At 38.4% G+C, this 16,677-nt stretch overlaps 1 protein-coding gene across 2 annotated transcripts; it reads right to left on the reverse strand.

The window, feature by feature from the left end:
- Window positions 1-699: 699 nt before the first annotated feature.
- UPF3B (UPF3B regulator of nonsense mediated mRNA decay) lies at window positions 700-16,521 on the reverse strand. 2 transcript variants are annotated; one of them, XM_055337858.1, is made up of 11 exons: window positions 16,307-16,521; window positions 15,318-15,424; window positions 15,040-15,146; window positions 11,424-11,522; window positions 10,019-10,129; window positions 8,598-8,641; window positions 7,943-8,125; window positions 7,502-7,540; window positions 5,524-5,684; window positions 4,860-5,148; window positions 700-1,734 (listed from the first exon to the last, which is right to left on the reverse strand). In XM_055337858.1, exons 1-11 carry the CDS (start codon window positions 16,460-16,462, stop codon window positions 1,585-1,587), a joined length of 1,446 nt encoding a protein of 481 aa, XP_055193833.1. In that variant the 5' UTR covers window positions 16,463-16,521; the 3' UTR covers window positions 700-1,584. The 2 variants fall into 2 exon arrangements, with proteins under 2 accessions (XP_055193833.1, XP_055193834.1); XM_055337859.1 differs by lacking the exon at window positions 7,502-7,540.
- Between the last annotated feature and the right edge of the window lie 156 nt (window positions 16,522-16,677).

Consider the following 16,677-nt stretch of genomic DNA (forward strand, 5'->3'; position numbering starts at 1 on the left):
TCTTCACTCTCTCTCTCTAGGTGACCAAATCTAGACCCATGGCGTCAATGATCACCTAAAAATAGATGAATTCCAAATCTGTTATCTCCAGCCCAGATCTCTTCTCTGAGCTTCAAGGTCTGTTTATCTGGCTGCCCCATCCCCATTTCCTACCAGCCACTCTCCCCTTACCGTAACTGGTTTTTGCCTGAGCAATTCAGTACTGCTAAGCCTAGTGGACATATCTCTTCACTTCTCTAACCTCTCTGCAGCAAAGACCACTGCTAGCCATTCTCTTTGAAAGTTTCCCTTTCTGTACTTTAGTAGTCTCTCCCAGTTGAGGACTATTCTCTTTTAGTCATCTCCAATGGCTCTTCCTCTTTACCTGCCTCTTGGGATACTGGTTCCTAAAGGCCAAGTAAAACTAAAGCAGTGACTTACTCAGTAAAGGCAGACTGACACCACGTTAGAAGCAGCTGGCAGAATGAACATTTAAGCAGCCCAAGGATATTGTCCAAACGTTTTTTTTGTTCTCATGGAACAAGAGTAGTGAACCATGATTTGATCTTCTTGGTGGGCAAAATAAAAGCATAAGGCTAATGAAGGCAGAAATGAGTATCCTTCATCCCCTTTCAAAATACCCAAGAGATTAATTCAGTATCAAAAGTTTAATTTCTCAAAATGAATAGCTATTTAGTAAAGCTAATAAATACACTTAGCTTCATACTTGAGTGATGTTGATATTTATTGACATCAATGCAAAACAAGCCAGGACTAAAAGTCACTATTTGACAGGAACAAATATTGGTACAGTTTCCTTCCTGGAGAGGGTATGCACTCAGATCACGAGACCTAAGATTAAAACAAAGACTGGATTGTCAAGAACCAAACGGGTTAAATTTTACTTATTAATATAAAAACTGCTAAAGGCCAAAGGAGATGTTTAAAAATATTCTTTATGCTAAGCTCATGTAAGCAAACAAAAAACTAAGACTAATCCTAAAACTTTAGGACATAGGATATAGACACGACATGACTATTTAAATTTTTGCACAGGCGAATGAATATGTTATATCCTTCACTGTCCTTGTACTACAATTACATGCTTTTGCATCTACACTACACAAAGTCAACAGTTATCACCAACAATGAATGTAACTAGATCTGAACAAGACTTCACAGTGACTCTGTTCCACTCAAATTAAAATTCAATCCAGGATTTAACAAAACCTTGCTTTTAGAACCAGCTGTCTTTTTTCCTCTCCTCATGTCATACCTAATTAAGTCCTCACCTGACCTTTCCCGCCTGCAAATTGCAATGCATGTCCTCTCCCTCATCTTTGCCTGACACTTTAAAATTAATTTGTAGGAACTGCATAAAAAAATGAAATTGAACTTCCAACCCGAACCTGCGATCAGGTTCCTGCTTTGATGCAAAAAAACAAAAAACAGAAAACAAGAAACATACTCCTCTGCAGTGTACCCCACCAGCACAGCGATCCTTTCTCTCTCTCTACTCCTTTGCCCTGAAGGCACTTCTGGATTGCTTAATACATGCTCTTTGGCTGCCTAGACAGTCAGGACATCTAAGGCCTTTTGGACTTATCACTCCTCTCCTCCTTCTTTTCTATGGCTAATACCACTTTCCTGCTTTTTTTCTATTGCTGAATCTCCAGACTTGGTGCTGTCATCAGGTGGACAGAGTCGATTTCGGCTTCGAGCTCCTGGTTGGTAAAGCTGCATTGCTGGGCGATCCTGAAATAAAATTAAATGTTAATGTTATAACATGGCTTCTAAACATTTACAGGGGATTTTCAGAGTCATAAGTTATATATTGATATATACCAAGAACAACTACAAGATAAAAAATGTGAGGGCACAGTACTTGACAGTGTTGATGGTTAATTTGCCTCTGCTTACTTCCTTTCCCCCCATCTCCACATAAAAGCAACCATTTTGTAAGTATTATTTTATATGCCTAGGGTACGTCTGCAGTCTGCAATAAATCTAATTTTCTTAATCATCTCAAGATGAACTAAATTAGATTGAGTTTCCTTTACTTAGAAACCTCAGCCATTGCCTGTTTCTCTTCCCCATGAGTAAATGGACTTTAATATCCACTACCACATAAGAAAAATTTTAGGAGTAAAACAGTAATAAAGAATGCAAAGTCTTACGTGGAGACCTCCCTAAAATTATGAGCTCAGACTCCATGCAACTTGCCACAAACATGATTATTTCTTAATTCACATATAACAACACCCTACCTTGAGACTCTTTAGGTGGCATTTTAGATCTCAAATTCCTAAATAAGCCTCCATAAAGTCATCACATACCTCTGAGTTCAAATAACATATGTGGTTTATGACATTATGATCCTGGAAAACTTAGATGTACAGCCCTTTTTAGAACAACAAAAAATTATGTTGAGCCTTCCTTACCCTTCTTCCTGGTGTATGGAAGTTAGCCTTTTTAAAAAATATTTTATTTATTTATTCATAGAGACGCAGAGATAGAGAGAGAGAGAGGCAGAGACACAGGCAGAGGGAGAAGCAGGCACCATGCAGAGAGAGCCTGACGTGGGACTCGATCCAGGGTCTCCAGGATCATGCCCCGGGCTGCAGGCAGCACTAAACCGCTGCACCACCGGGGCTGCCCGCAAGTTAGCCTTAAAGCATTATTCACAACTGAATAATTCCGGCAAAATATTTCACTATTTTTATAAGATGAAATGTTGAAACAGGTAGGATTTCTGCATAGCATTTAAAGAAATGGATGATAGGGCTCCCACTGTGCAAAGATGGGACAATGTAAACACCAACAAGGACAATAACTGATGATAAGTTGGAACACCAAATATTTCTAAATCCACAAATTATTACAGACAAAACCAAACTCACTGATTACCTAGATGTTGCTGGGACACCAACTCATTACTCTGAATGCTGGTACATAAAGGGAGAGGATCAAGTATTTCTCTTGCCCTTCCTGTATAAACTGAATTTTGGGCTAAGAATTTTTTATAATAGATGGATCAGGCTTATAATACCCGAACCTACTGACCAGGTGTTTTTTCAGCTTTATCACCTTGAGAAATTTTAAATCTGTAGAAAGGTTGCAAAACTTATACAATGAATACCTAATACCCTTCTCTTAAGATTCACAATTATGAACATTTTGTCACATGCTTCTTCTGTCTAACATGTACACATATATACATGTTATTTTTGCAGAACCATCTGTGAATAAGTTGCAGACATCATGACCCTTATCCCTAAATATTTCAGCTTGGATATCTGAAGAACAAGGACATCCTGTTCCATAACCACAATACAATTGCTATTGATCAGAACATTACACTAGAAAGACAGCCATATGTCACATCTTCCTGATATGATGCAATAGGAAGTACACAACACAATCTATAAAGTATTCTTTTTTTAAGATTTTATTTTTAAGTAATTTCTATACCAAACATGGGGCTCGAACTCACAATCCTGAGATCACAACCCTGGCTGAGCCAATCAAGCATACACACCTCCATCTATGAAATATTCTTTTTTTTAAAAGACTTCTTTATTTGAGAGAGACAGTGCATGAGGAGGGGAGAGGGAGAGGGAAAGAGAGAAGCAGACTCCGCTAAGCTCGGAGCCTGATGTGGGGCTCAATGCCATGACCTCGAGATCATGACCTGAATTGAAATCGAGAGTCTGACACTACCAATGAGCCACCCAGGTGTCCCAATCTATGAAGTATTTTTGCCAAAAATTGAGCATAAATATATTCAGGCCTGTAGGTGAGGAGCCACCTATTTTTATGAATAAAGTCTGACTGGCACACAGCCATACTCATTCTTTTACATATTATCTATGTCTGCCTTCCTACAGAGCTTAGTGGTTCTAGTAGAGACCATATGGCCCACAAGGCCTAAAATATTTACCATCTGGCCCTTTACAGAAAAAAAAAATCTGCTGACCCCTTTCCTAGATATACCTCCTACTTTTCAAGGAAACACCTAAGATAGAGAAACATGTTAAATGATACCACAGGGATATAATTAGTCCATCCAATTTAGAGCCAATACCACCTCATGACAAACTGGTTTCTGTAGCAAATAAATGGCAGGAAAACAAAAGGAGGGGAGATTGTTTAGATTAAAAGAGACTTAAGGATACAATGCAATTTGTGGATCTTGTTTAGAGCCTTATAAAGAAGTTAGTGAGACAATTGGGAAAAACACAGTAAGTAGGACATTAAGGAATTATTAGAGGATTTTTTTGGTAGGAAAATGCAATTTTTTTTGGTATGAAATGTTATTAAGAAAAATAATCTGTTTCTGGTATTGACATATTTAAAGATATGTTTAGGATCGGCCTGAAAATAATCCAGGGGTGCCTGAGTGGCACAGTTGGCCGAGTGTTCAGACTCTTGATTTTAGGTCAGGTCATGATCTCTGGGTCATGAGATCAAGCCCCATGTCAGACTCTGCACTCAGTGTGGAGTCTGCTTGAAATTCTCTCTGCCTTGTTCTTCGCCCCTCCCATTTGTGCTCTCTCTCAAATAAATACATAAATCTTTTTTAAAAAGAAAAGAATCCAGTAGAGGCAGGGATGGGGTAGAGAGGTTGGCTGTGAGCTGGTAATTGTTAAAGCTGGGTGATGAGTGTGTCATATTCTTTTCTGTTTACTTTTGTGTATGTTTGAAATTTCTACAATAAGTCAATAAAAGGCCCCAACCAAGACTGAAAAAAAGAGTTGCAGATAGTTCAACTTCCCTTTTAAAAAGTCTGTCATAAACAGTGAACTAACCCTTTCCTTTACACTTGCAAGAAAAGAAAAAAAATCCTCGTGAAAATAAACAGATATAACGAAAAGCAGCACCTTGTTTCTTATGCGATCTCTTTTAACCACTTCCTCTTTCTTTTCAGTTTTCTCTGAGCTGCCTACTGATTCTGTACTTTCAGTCTTCTTTCCTTTATCCCGAATGACTTCTTTCTCTTTTTTCATTTCTTCTTCCTTTCTTTTAAAAGCCTTCTCCTTCTCATAGCGCTCCTTCTGCCTTCGGCGCTCTTCTTCCTGCCGCTTCAGCCTCTCCCTCTCCCGAAGGATGCGCTCTTGGTCTCGCTCATAGTCCCGTTCCCTGTAGTCTCTGCCACTCTCCTCTTCGGGCCTGCATGGGAAACAGATCTGAGCTAGCACCCTCAAAGAATGGCTAGTCACACATGCAGGAGTGCTCTGATTAGGGCCTGACCACTACAGGGAGGTAGCACTTTGGGAACAGAGTAAAAAAAAAAAAATCTAGCGTTTTGAGAAACAGTATTTAAAAAAAAAAAAATCCTAGTGTTTGAGAACAGTGTTTAAAAAAAAAAAAGTGCACACCAGAAGTCCAGAAGTCATTCACCCAGACTGAGATGCTAGAATATTTTAAACTTTTACTCATCCTCCAACCCCTCATAATTCAGGTACAAGTCCAGGACGTGGCAGTAAAGCTAGCTTGTAGAAACACGTTGAAAACAAGTGTACCAAAGAGCCCCCGACTACTGACCTCTTGGGTTTTTCATCTTTAGGTTCGCCATCAGAGCGCTTGGGCAGTGTACAACTCTGCCCACTGGCTCTTTCATCATTCAGATTCTCTTTGTCCAGTTTCTTGGCTTTTTCTCTTTTGTCTAATTCTTTTTCATCTCCTTTTTCCGGTTTCTTGAGTAGCTTTAAAGAGAACAAATTTATTCTTATTTTGAAAGTTGGGATATTCTCGTCTGATTCTACCACGAAAACCATATACTAAGTGTTTTCAGTTTAGGCTATAGAAGGCCTCTTTCTGCAGGTACTCTTAAACTTACAGGTGAATAACTAGTGCACAAGAGCAGTGATTGACTAAAAGGATGCTATTAATGTGAAAGTGTTATCCACTCAAAGTGGTTTAATCACTTGTGGCAATAGGATCAAGACTCCTTTGGCTTTAGATGGGTCAACCTTTCAGTGAACCAGGGCACACTTCCAAGTATGCCTTCAGTAGCAAACTAGCATATCGATATGACTTGATGAGAAACTATACCACAAATTTAAAATGCTAGGCAGATTACCGTTGGGCTTGTAGTACTTGGAATGACAAATAACCTTTGTCACCAAAGGAGAGATCCATTGCAAGAATGATTTTGCCTTGAGCCTGAGAATAATATACATATGATGGTATAATCTTAATTTTCATGATTTAAAAATCCAAATACCTCATGGAACAGTGAAGTTCCATCTATACTGAGCTGAACACTGCTCAATGTCACATATATATACATACATATGTACATACATGTGAGACATATATATATGACAGAATGCAATTCTAAAATGTGCTTTATCACGTCCAAATTGCTAACAAAATAGTTTCTTACACCACTGCCACAAACCTCTCTAGAATACCCTCATGTATTGGATATTCAGAGAGATTCTTAGGCAAAGTAGAAGAATTTCAAGTCTCAGAGTGAAGGCATCATACAAATGGTTCATCTCAGGGTGAAGGCATCACACAAGTCACCAAGCAAAAGGCAAAGCACCACAAGACTTAAGCATGAAATATTTCAGCACATAGCCACTGCAAATGGCAAGTCCAAACTACTAAGGAGGCACCAATGTAAAGTGAGGATTCCATGTGCAGGTTTCATTGGAAGTGTTCTTATTTTTCTAATGAACATCTTTGTTAGAAGCCAGGATGTTCATTACTCTATTAAGAACATTAATGAATGTTTCTAGTATGGCTGGCTCTACCTTCTGCCTGGCTGATAGGAAAAGCAAGTCAGGTCACTTGTGGCATGGCAGAGAGAGATCACTAGAAGGACTTAAGATGGGAACCTTTCCACACCACTGCCAAGCACCTTATTGCCAATAATGAGCCCGGGAGAGCCTTGAGGGAACAAACCCTTAACCACACAAACAGCTTAATTTTGATGTGGTAAAAGGAGGAGACCCTGCCACCATCTCTGAGAGATTTTTTCTGACTTTCTCTGAAGTATTAGGTACTAGTACTTCCCTAGGAAGTTTGTTGGAGCAAGAGCTGCTTAAGCCATGCCCTCAAAAGGGAATCAGTAAGGCTGGGATTTTTCTACAAGTTTTCTTCTTCCTACGTGTAATGTGTTAATCAGAATCTGCCACCCACAGATTCCCAGGTAGATGAGAGAAAGTAACATGGAGAATCATGTGAGGGGAAGCATGTAATACAGAATATTTATCCCTAAAACTCCCACAAGGCAGCCAGTTAGGAGAGGCACATGAAGAGAAAGAGCTGTTTAGGCATGGTTGTCCTCTAGCTGTATATTGAAGCTTCTGGGTACCCCGCAGAGCATCAGAAAGTCATCTGGGCCTCCTTCTCAAGTAGGAATTTAAAATGGCTCAGATTTTAAGAAGACTCAAGTCAGTCTGAAAGAGTTTTCTATAGGTATCACTACCACCACCACCGAAAGGACTTATTAACTAAGACCTGTGTGTGTGACATGATACTAGGTGCTCTGTATCATGTACTTGGTCCTTACATTTTTCTGATTCACAGCTTGTAACAGAAACCTGTGTACCTGAAGACAGTGGAAAACAAACAGATGAGGCAACTTCATGTATCAAATATGAAGGAAAAGCTGAATAAAACCCATAATTCATGCCAGCCAGCCCTAAGCCCTTACTTATGAAGAACTGAGAAAATAATAATCCAAACATGGAACATTCTCAATGATAACGCAGATCTTCACTGAATTAACATCATGTAAATTACTTAATCTGTTTAAATTATCTCGAATTTTTAAAAATACTATTATTAGCATTATAGGAAAGATTCCTATTGGTTTACCTCCCCCCCCCAAAAAAAAACCACAACAAAATCAAAAGACTATATTGACACCAACACAAGATGCATGCGTACTTAAGGAAGTAGATACGTGCAATTTTTAGCAACATGTGGTCAGTTTAAGTTATTTTCATACCTTAATCTTTGGTTCATCCTTTAATTTGTCCCTTTCTGGAACTCTGTCTATCTTCTTTAGCTTTTCTATATCTTTCCTTTTTCGTTTTTCTTCTTCTTTCCATTTCCTCCTCTCTTCTTCTCTTTGTCTTTTCCTTTCTATTTCTCGCCTCCTTCTTTCTTCTCTTTTTTCTTCTCTCATTCTCTGGAAAGAAAAATCAACATAAGCCTTCAAACAAGATAATCATCACCAAAAACTTAATCCCGAAGGTATGGTGGGCACCCACTAAATTGGATGGTCTTTCCTTCCTACTTTTTACAAAATGGCATTCTACCTCTTTAACCCCCTTCCCACCCCAATGAGAATATGAGCTTAAAGGGCCTGCTAGTCTCAGAGTCTCCCACTGTTGCCTTGCTATATTTCCAGAGGCTTTCAGAAAATCAAAGGAGTTTCTCTGGAACGAGCTAAAGACTCTCTGGGTTCACTGAGTGAATCCTTGGTCCAACAACCAGACTGAAGGAGAAGGCCAGAGGGTGAGGCCAATGAGCCAAATCTTTAAAGAATAATGGTAGAAAAAGCAGCTATTCCTCCTCTAGGATCCCAATGCTCATATGTTTACAGACTATGAACCAATGAAATAAAAGTATTGAGAGAACTATAAAAACAAAAGGTTTACCTGCTTGTTTTTCAGGAAGCTCAAAAGTGGGGTTGTCTTTTTAGCTACATAAATGTAAACAGATTATTAATAATACTTATCAACCCCTAGAAAGGATTCCATTTTCTGACATTCCCTGCCAACCACCCAAGGTGGAGAAACTATACCCCTTAAAACAGTTCACAAGTACGTTATCAGAAAGAAGTTTCACAGTATTCTACTTCAATTCTGAAGGTTTAAAATACTTTTTAAAAAGTGAAGTAATTCTAATTAAAACAATTTCTTAAAAGAATAATAGAATAATCCCCAGTGTCAGTGAGAATTGAGTGCAAAGGACATTCTCTTGTTTTACAGATGGAAATATAAATTTGTTCAACTGGGAAGAAATTGGAGGAAGGAGCTAAAAATATCTAATCTTTTGACCCCACCATTTCACTTCTGGGAATTTATTCTAAGGAAATTATCAGAGATGGGCTTATACTCTGCATTCATTAATAAAAACTGTTTTAGGGGTGCCTGAGTGGCTCAGTTGGTTAAACATCTGTCTTCAGCTCAGGTCAAGATCTCGGGGTCCCTCAAATAAATGAATAGATAAAATCTTTAAACAAAACCATTTTAGAAGAGTAATTCAATTTTCAATATTCTGAACAATGCAGGGTTTTTTAAAATGTTTTGAGGTTTTTTTTTTTTTTTTTTTTTTTTTGAGAGAGTGAGAGCAGGAAGAGGAAGGAGAGAGAATCTTAAGCAGGTTCCACGCTCAGTGTGAAGCCCAACACGGGACGGGGTTCAATCTCATGACCCCTGATCCTGAGGATCATGACCTGAGCAGAAATCAGGAGTCGGATGATGAACCATGAACCGACTGAGCCACCCAGGCGCCCCGCCTTGTAGTTAGCTTTTTGAAAGCATACTTCCTTTAGATAAATTCCTAGGAGTGGAAATCCTGGGTCAGGGGCTATGCTTGTTTAGAGTTGATAGAGGAGTGACCATTTATTACTAGAAGAGTGACAATGTACTACTAGAACCAATATCCAAATTAGACTTTCTCAAGAAATTTTCAATTTTGTAGTAACTAAATTTATCTTTTGATATTTTCAGCTCAATTTTTTTTTTCAGGAACGTGAGCTGCTTGTTACTAGAAAATACCAGTTGATCTTCAAAAGCTTACCAATATCTAAAGGTCCCACGAGTCTTCAGATTTTTTCTACTTATATATATGTGGCATTAAAATGGGTCACAGAGAATTTTTCCCATCTTATCAATGGATTTAATATAACCCTGTGAAGCAGGTATTATCACCTGCATTTTAGAGTAGAAGAAACAGAGTCTCAGGGAAGTTAGTGCCTTCCCCATGGTCACACAGCTAACAAGTGACAGAAGTGAGATTCAGATAGGTCTTCTGAGGAAAAAGCCATTGTCCTTAATTCCTGTTGCCCACTTACCTATTAATTCTCTATTTTTTGCTTCTATTTCCTCTAGCAGTGTCTCTGGAGTAGATGTCATTTTCTCATTATCTGCAGCATAACTTTCCAAAAATTTTCTATATTCTGGATCTAAATCATTGTTTAAGTAAACAGAAAATATAGCAGACTTAAAAAAAACTTTCTACATTATGGAAGATTAAAAATAAACCTAAACATACCCACTAGACTATTTAGGGCTTTATTGGTCCCTTACTCTCAGGACTCCTATTCCCTATACCCACTAAGGGAGTCTGATATAACATGGAGTCAGGGATAATCAGACACCACAGGAATGTTAAGTAACTTGCTTTTAAAAGTCACTGTTCCAACTAACCCAGAGTCACACTTAAGTGAAAACTGAAAGTTGTAGTTATAGGACCTTCACAGTATTACTGATAGCATGTAAGCAATTCCTGTATGGGTAAACCTCACTTTAAGTAAACCCAACATAGGAAAATCAGGTTTTCCAGAAAGGTAAATTGAGGTCCTAGATGTTGCACTGGAGCTGATGGTAATTCCTGGAGTTCTTTTTTAGATGCATTTGACATCAGAAAGGGCATCTGAGTCATTCCACTGCTTGTATTTGGAGTTTCTGTGTACCGTGGAGCAAATCATTGATCTAGTCTTCCAGATCTGAATCTATGATATCATCAGTAAGTACCCGTGTGTTCAATATTTTCCATGTTTTCCTTTATAAAATACCCACTGTGATAAATAATGGAAATCAAACTAGAGGATTCTAAAATATCAATCAGATATAAAACATTACAGCTAAGCTTTGATCCAGCATAACATCACACAGAGCTCAAAATCTGGATCCAGTTTCCTCTATATGGCAATTACTCCAGTTTTTTAGTTCTGGTATTCCAGTTCAATGTAATTACTATGTGTGCAGTTAACTGCATATTCAAAACCTAAAAAAATTTTACTGGCCGCTTCAGCTATTTTATATTAAGTTACTCGAGTATAGAAATTTTTCCATCCCAGCTCTCAATGATAAACCTCCCCTCTTTATAAAAATGGAAATCAAAAAATAATCAGAAAATAGTATGAGACCTCAGAGAGTTGTACTTTGATACATCTCATTTTTCCCCATTGTCTTCTAATCAAAAAACCCAAGGTAATTTACTGCTCAATGGTCAACAATATATTGTTTGATGGTGGTGGAATGAAATGGTACTACCTGGAGAGAACGGGAATTCTACAGGAAACCCACTTCCATTCTAACAATCAAACAAGGCTTTCATTGTGAATTACATTTCTCATGAACGTTTTCTGTATGTTTTCCTATTTAAAAGAGTGGCATCTAATTAATTCCCACAAAGATAGTATTTTTTTAAAAAACCCAAGGCAATAGCATTATATAACTAGAGCTATACTGTACCATCATCGATAGTCCCAACTTTGGTATCTCTTTTCTTAGTCTTCTTTTTTGCAGCTTTTTGAAAAGGTGCAAATTCTACTATAGCAGGATATTCCTGACCTGTTTAGAAAAAATACCACACTTGCTATAACAAAAAAAAAGTCAAAAATTGGATACAAGAGAGTCAACCCACCACTCTCTAGGCCTCCTTTGATGGAAGTCATCTGAATAGTCTCTCAATAGGCAGAAATCCCACAGGCACAACTAAAATCAAGGTGTTACCAAAGGAGCCCCAAATTTATACTGATAACGTAATGAAAAGATATGACAGGGAAGTAAAATATTCGTTTAAATTCAACTTCTAAAGTGGGATATTTTGATTTGTGGGGGTAAAAAAATCTACAGATCAATTTTCATTTAAAAAATACATCAGAAATCTCTAGACTAGGCAAATCTATGAAGATACAAAGATTAGTGATTGCTTAGAGCTGGGGCATAGTGGAGGAGAGTGGGGAGTGACAGCTAATGAATATGGGGTTTCTCTTTGGAGTGCTAAATGTATTCTAAGATTAGATTGTGGTGATAACTGCACAACTCTGTGAATTTACTAAAAACCAACGAACTGTACACTTTAAAAGGGTAAATTTGGGGGAACCCTGGATGGCTCAGCGGTTTAGTGCCTGCCTTTGGCCCAGGGCGTGTCCTGGAGTCCCGGGATCGAGTCCCACATCGGGCTCCCTGCCTGGAACCTGCCACTCTCTGCCTGTGTCTCTGCCTCTCTCTCTCTGTGTGTGTCTCTCATGAATAAATAAATAAAATCTTTAAAAATAAATAAATAAATAAATCTTAAAAAGGGTGAATTTTATGACATGTGAATTATATCTCAATAAATCTGTTATTAAAAAATACACCAGGAGACACCAAAAGCACAGGCAATAAAAGTGAAAAATAGATAAATTGAACTACATCAAAATTAAGATATTCTGTGCAAAGGACAAAATCAACAGAGTAAAAATGCAACCTACAGAATGGGAGAAAATATTTCTAAATCACTTATCTTTAAAGGGGTCAATATACAGAATATATAAAGAACTCCTACAGCTCAATAACAACAAAAAAATTAAAAATGTTCAAAGGACTTGAATAGACATTTCTACAATGATATACAAATGGCCAACAAGCATACAAAAAGATTAAAAATTACCTTACTTAATCATTAGGGAAATGCAAATCAAAACCACAATGAGATATCACCTCACACCCATTAGAACGGTAGCCATTAAAGGAAAAAACCAGAGTATCAAGTGTTGGCAAGGCGTGGAGAAATTAGAACCCTCGTACATTACTGGTAGGAATGTAAAATGGTGTAGCTGCTATGGAAAACAATATAGTGTTCCTCAAAAAATTAAAAATAGAATTACCATATGACCCAGCAATTCCACCTCGGGTATATATTCAAAAAGAAGTGAAAGCAGAGACTTGAACAGTTATTTGTACACCCACATTCATAGGAGCATCATTCCCAATAGCCAAAAGGTGGAAGCAACTCAGATGTCCCTCAACAGATAAGTGGTTGAAATGTAGTGTATGTATCTCAGTGTGTGTGTGTGTGTGTATAATGGAATATTACTCAGGTTTAAAATGGAATTTCTGACACACCCTACAACATGGATCAACCTTGAGGACATTATGCTAAAAAAACAAGCCAATCTTAGAAATGGGGATTTATTGTTTAATGGGTATAGTTTCAGTCTTGCAAGATAAACAAGTTCTAGATATTGGTTGCACAACAGTGTGAATGTACTCAACACTACTGAACTATACACTTAAAATGATTAAGAGGGTAAATTTTATTTATATGTATTTTACCACCTTTAAAAAACAAACTAAAAAAGGAATCAGGTAGTAACATATGCAGTAACACAAATGAATCTTAAATATGCTAAGTAAAAGAGGCAGTCACAAAGGCTACATATTGTATGATTCTGTTTATATGAAATGTCCAGAAGAGGGAGAAGGGAAGATGACTACTAAAGGTTAGGCTTCTTTTCGGAGTAGTGAAAACATTCTGGAATCACACAGTGGTGATGGTTGTACAACTTTGTGAATATACTAAAAACCACTGAATTTTAAGTCATGTGAGTTATATCTCAATACAAAAAACCAAGTGACTGCTGGAAAAAGGAAATACACCAGATCCCTGCTCTAGAATAATGTCATGAAAAGTATAAAATACTATTATTGGCATATAGACATAAGCCAGAATAGAATAAGTAGAAATGACCAGAAGACATCACAAAGTCGTACGGAGGACACACAATTTTGGAAATCCTAGTGAATGCAGAATCAGATTAGCTTATTTACTGGTCTATTTGAGAAGGAATAGATAAACAAGACTGAAGCAGAAGGAATTGTGGAAGAGAGGCTGAAAAAGAAGAACCCAGAAGTGAGGCCTGGCTCTGAAGGACTCTACCAGGCTAAGGAATTTGGACTTTTTCCCCCTGCAACTGCTATCTGAAATCACTATTTTCAAAAACATTAATTTCGCGGCAATATAACATTACTGAATTATACAAAATATAATGACTGAATTATACAAAAATGGAAAAATCTATAAGCTTAGAGACAGTGGTTGTCTTAGGAATAGGAGGGAAGGACAGTGTGAAAGTATAAGTAGATGAACGAGATATTAAATAAACAATTAATTGACAAGATTTATCACTTCTTTAAATATAAGGGGTAAAATAAAGCAGAAAAAGTTTAAACACAACTCAGATTTCCAGGAACACATTGCTATCTGCTGGAATAAAGCTGGAGTGGAGAAGTAAATGCTTTGGGGAATGAGAGGGGTGGGGATTGATAAAAGCTGGTCAAACACAGTGGCAATCCTTCAACTTTACTGGTATATTCCCTGACAAAGATTTCACTTTTACCAACTTTGAATACTGAGAAACAGCCCAACAAAGAGACATATCATTTACCTGTGATCACAAGCCTAAAGAAAAGTGGCAAATGGCAGCTTGGACATTCTCTGGCTACGTGTTGCAAGTGGCAGATAATAAATAAAAAGAGCTAAGACAGAAGTTTTTCTTCCCTATAGACTCCTGGATACAAAGTGGGAGATCATCAAGTTCGATGTTTTAAGTACAAATACAAATTAGAATGTTGAACAGTATTCCAACTGAGAATTACTGGCTTAAAGGATTTAAATTAAAATAAATCAATCAATGTTGGTCCTTGAAGCAAAATGACAAGTAAATATTTAAAATGTGCCATACAAGTTTATAGAGTCATTTATCAGTATTACTGCTGAAACTAGTAAATAGTCGAAACAACACATTATCTAATCCAGGGCAAAAAAATTTGCCGGGAAGAGTAAAACAGTGGCAATTTCATTCAGTTGATCAAAGTACAGAAATAACAGGTTAATAAAAATACCCAAGGGCTGTGAAAAGTCACTCATCTGTTTATAAGACTGCAATAAGCTCAGCAAATGTGTAAAACTCTTCAAATGTTGCACATTTTATCACCCAGAATTTTAGAAAAGCTAAGAAGGCACTGAGAAAACACCGTGATACACACATTGTCTTAAACATACAAATGACAAAGAAACTCCCCTTCAGTTACAAGGACTCACCTTTATTGTCAAGGAATACATAACCATCAAAGCGATCCCTGAACAAAATAATGTCCTCTTGGTTTTTAAAGTTGATGTATGCTCTGGCATACATATGAGGATACAGACTGCAGAGAGGAAAGCAATTATGTAAATGTGCTTGCAGGTGTCTGGCTGAATTACAAGTATGCATATATTAAAGAGACAGGTTCAAAAATCAAATGGAAAACAGTAGGATAAAAAAAGAAAGGAAGATAATTTTTCATTTACCCCCGCCCTCTTTTATTTATTCATTTTACCTAGTATCATTAGAAAAAAACTCAAAATAATCATGCTCCGGCATAGGCTGAAGATGTTCCTGAAGCTGCTCCTTGGTCAAAGTGGGAGGTAATCTCCGAATTACCACCTTAAGAAATGAATAAGGAAGATAAAATTAGTACAATCAATTTTGTCATACCTGAAAGAATCACCGTCCCTGAAAATAGACGGTCTTTACAAGACGGCTCACTTGTAAAAACCCAGTAAAAAATTATTCTAATGCTCAGAATTAATTAAACATAATAATAATGCTGTTTTTTATAAACTCTTAGGAGAACTGCACGGAGCAAGGAAAATCTTAGGTTCTGTTAAGCGGAAGCCCCGCAGTTTACTAGGTTTTCACATCATTTTCTAGCACCCATTTTTTCAATAGATGTATTAGCACGAAATTAGTAGACTAACCCTGGTCTTTCTGGGTGCCATGAACATTTGACTTATTCTCTCCCTAACACATCCGACACATCCTAAAACAAAATCCTTCTTCATTCAGCGTAAAGAATTCAAAACTCTAAAGAATACTAAAAGTTCCCTTATTGCTCCCCAAACAGAATGAAACTGACTTGGCTCCCCAACCATTAATCCCCCCACTCTCGCTCAAGTCGCCTCCATTAATACTCTATCAAACTACTCCCACTCCTGATGGCCCCTTTACTGTTTAATAATTCCCTCCCGATTAACCTTTTAATTCCTCATTCTCTTTACTATCGCTCCCCCTCTATCCTCTCACAACTCTGACCTAAACCTTCACGTCTGGGAATCGCCCCCTTTTCCCTCACTCGCACCCCGGAGATTGGCCGAGAGGGGCTCCCCCCATCTCGAGCGAATGGATGAAGACGGGGGACGCGATTTTCACTCAGGTGAAGAAGCAGAAGGGCAGACTGGGAGAGGAAGAGGGCAGCTCCATTCCCAACCATCCTCGCGGGTGGCGGACCCGTCCCGCCCTCTCCCGGGCCAACAGCCGGCCAGGCACCTTGCTCAGCGCCTCTTTCTTCTCTTTATTTCGATCCTGTTTATCGTCCCCTTTGGTGCTGTCCCCCGAAGCCCCACCGGCGCTGCCTGAGGCCCCCGGGGGAGTCAACAGGGTTACTCGCTTCTCTTTAGGCCTATGCTCCTTCTCCTCCTTCATGGCCACGGCTTCGCTCCGCACAGCGGCTGCCCGGCCTGAACGCCGCTACGCCGGGCACCTACGACGCCCAACCCACTCCCGTCGAGCTCCGCCCCCAACAAACGCCCCTAGTGATAAGCCAGGCCCCGCGTTCCATTGGGCCCCGCCAGGATCTCGCGAGACTTCAGGGCGTCAGGCTTCCTTTGATGGAAAGGTTTTAGCACCTGGTCTTTACT

This window comes from Nyctereutes procyonoides, unplaced genomic scaffold (assembly GCF_905146905.1).
Source record: "Nyctereutes procyonoides isolate TBG_1078 unplaced genomic scaffold, NYPRO_anot_genome, whole genome shotgun sequence".
Classification (NCBI taxonomy): Eukaryota; Metazoa; Chordata; class Mammalia; order Carnivora; family Canidae; genus Nyctereutes; species Nyctereutes procyonoides.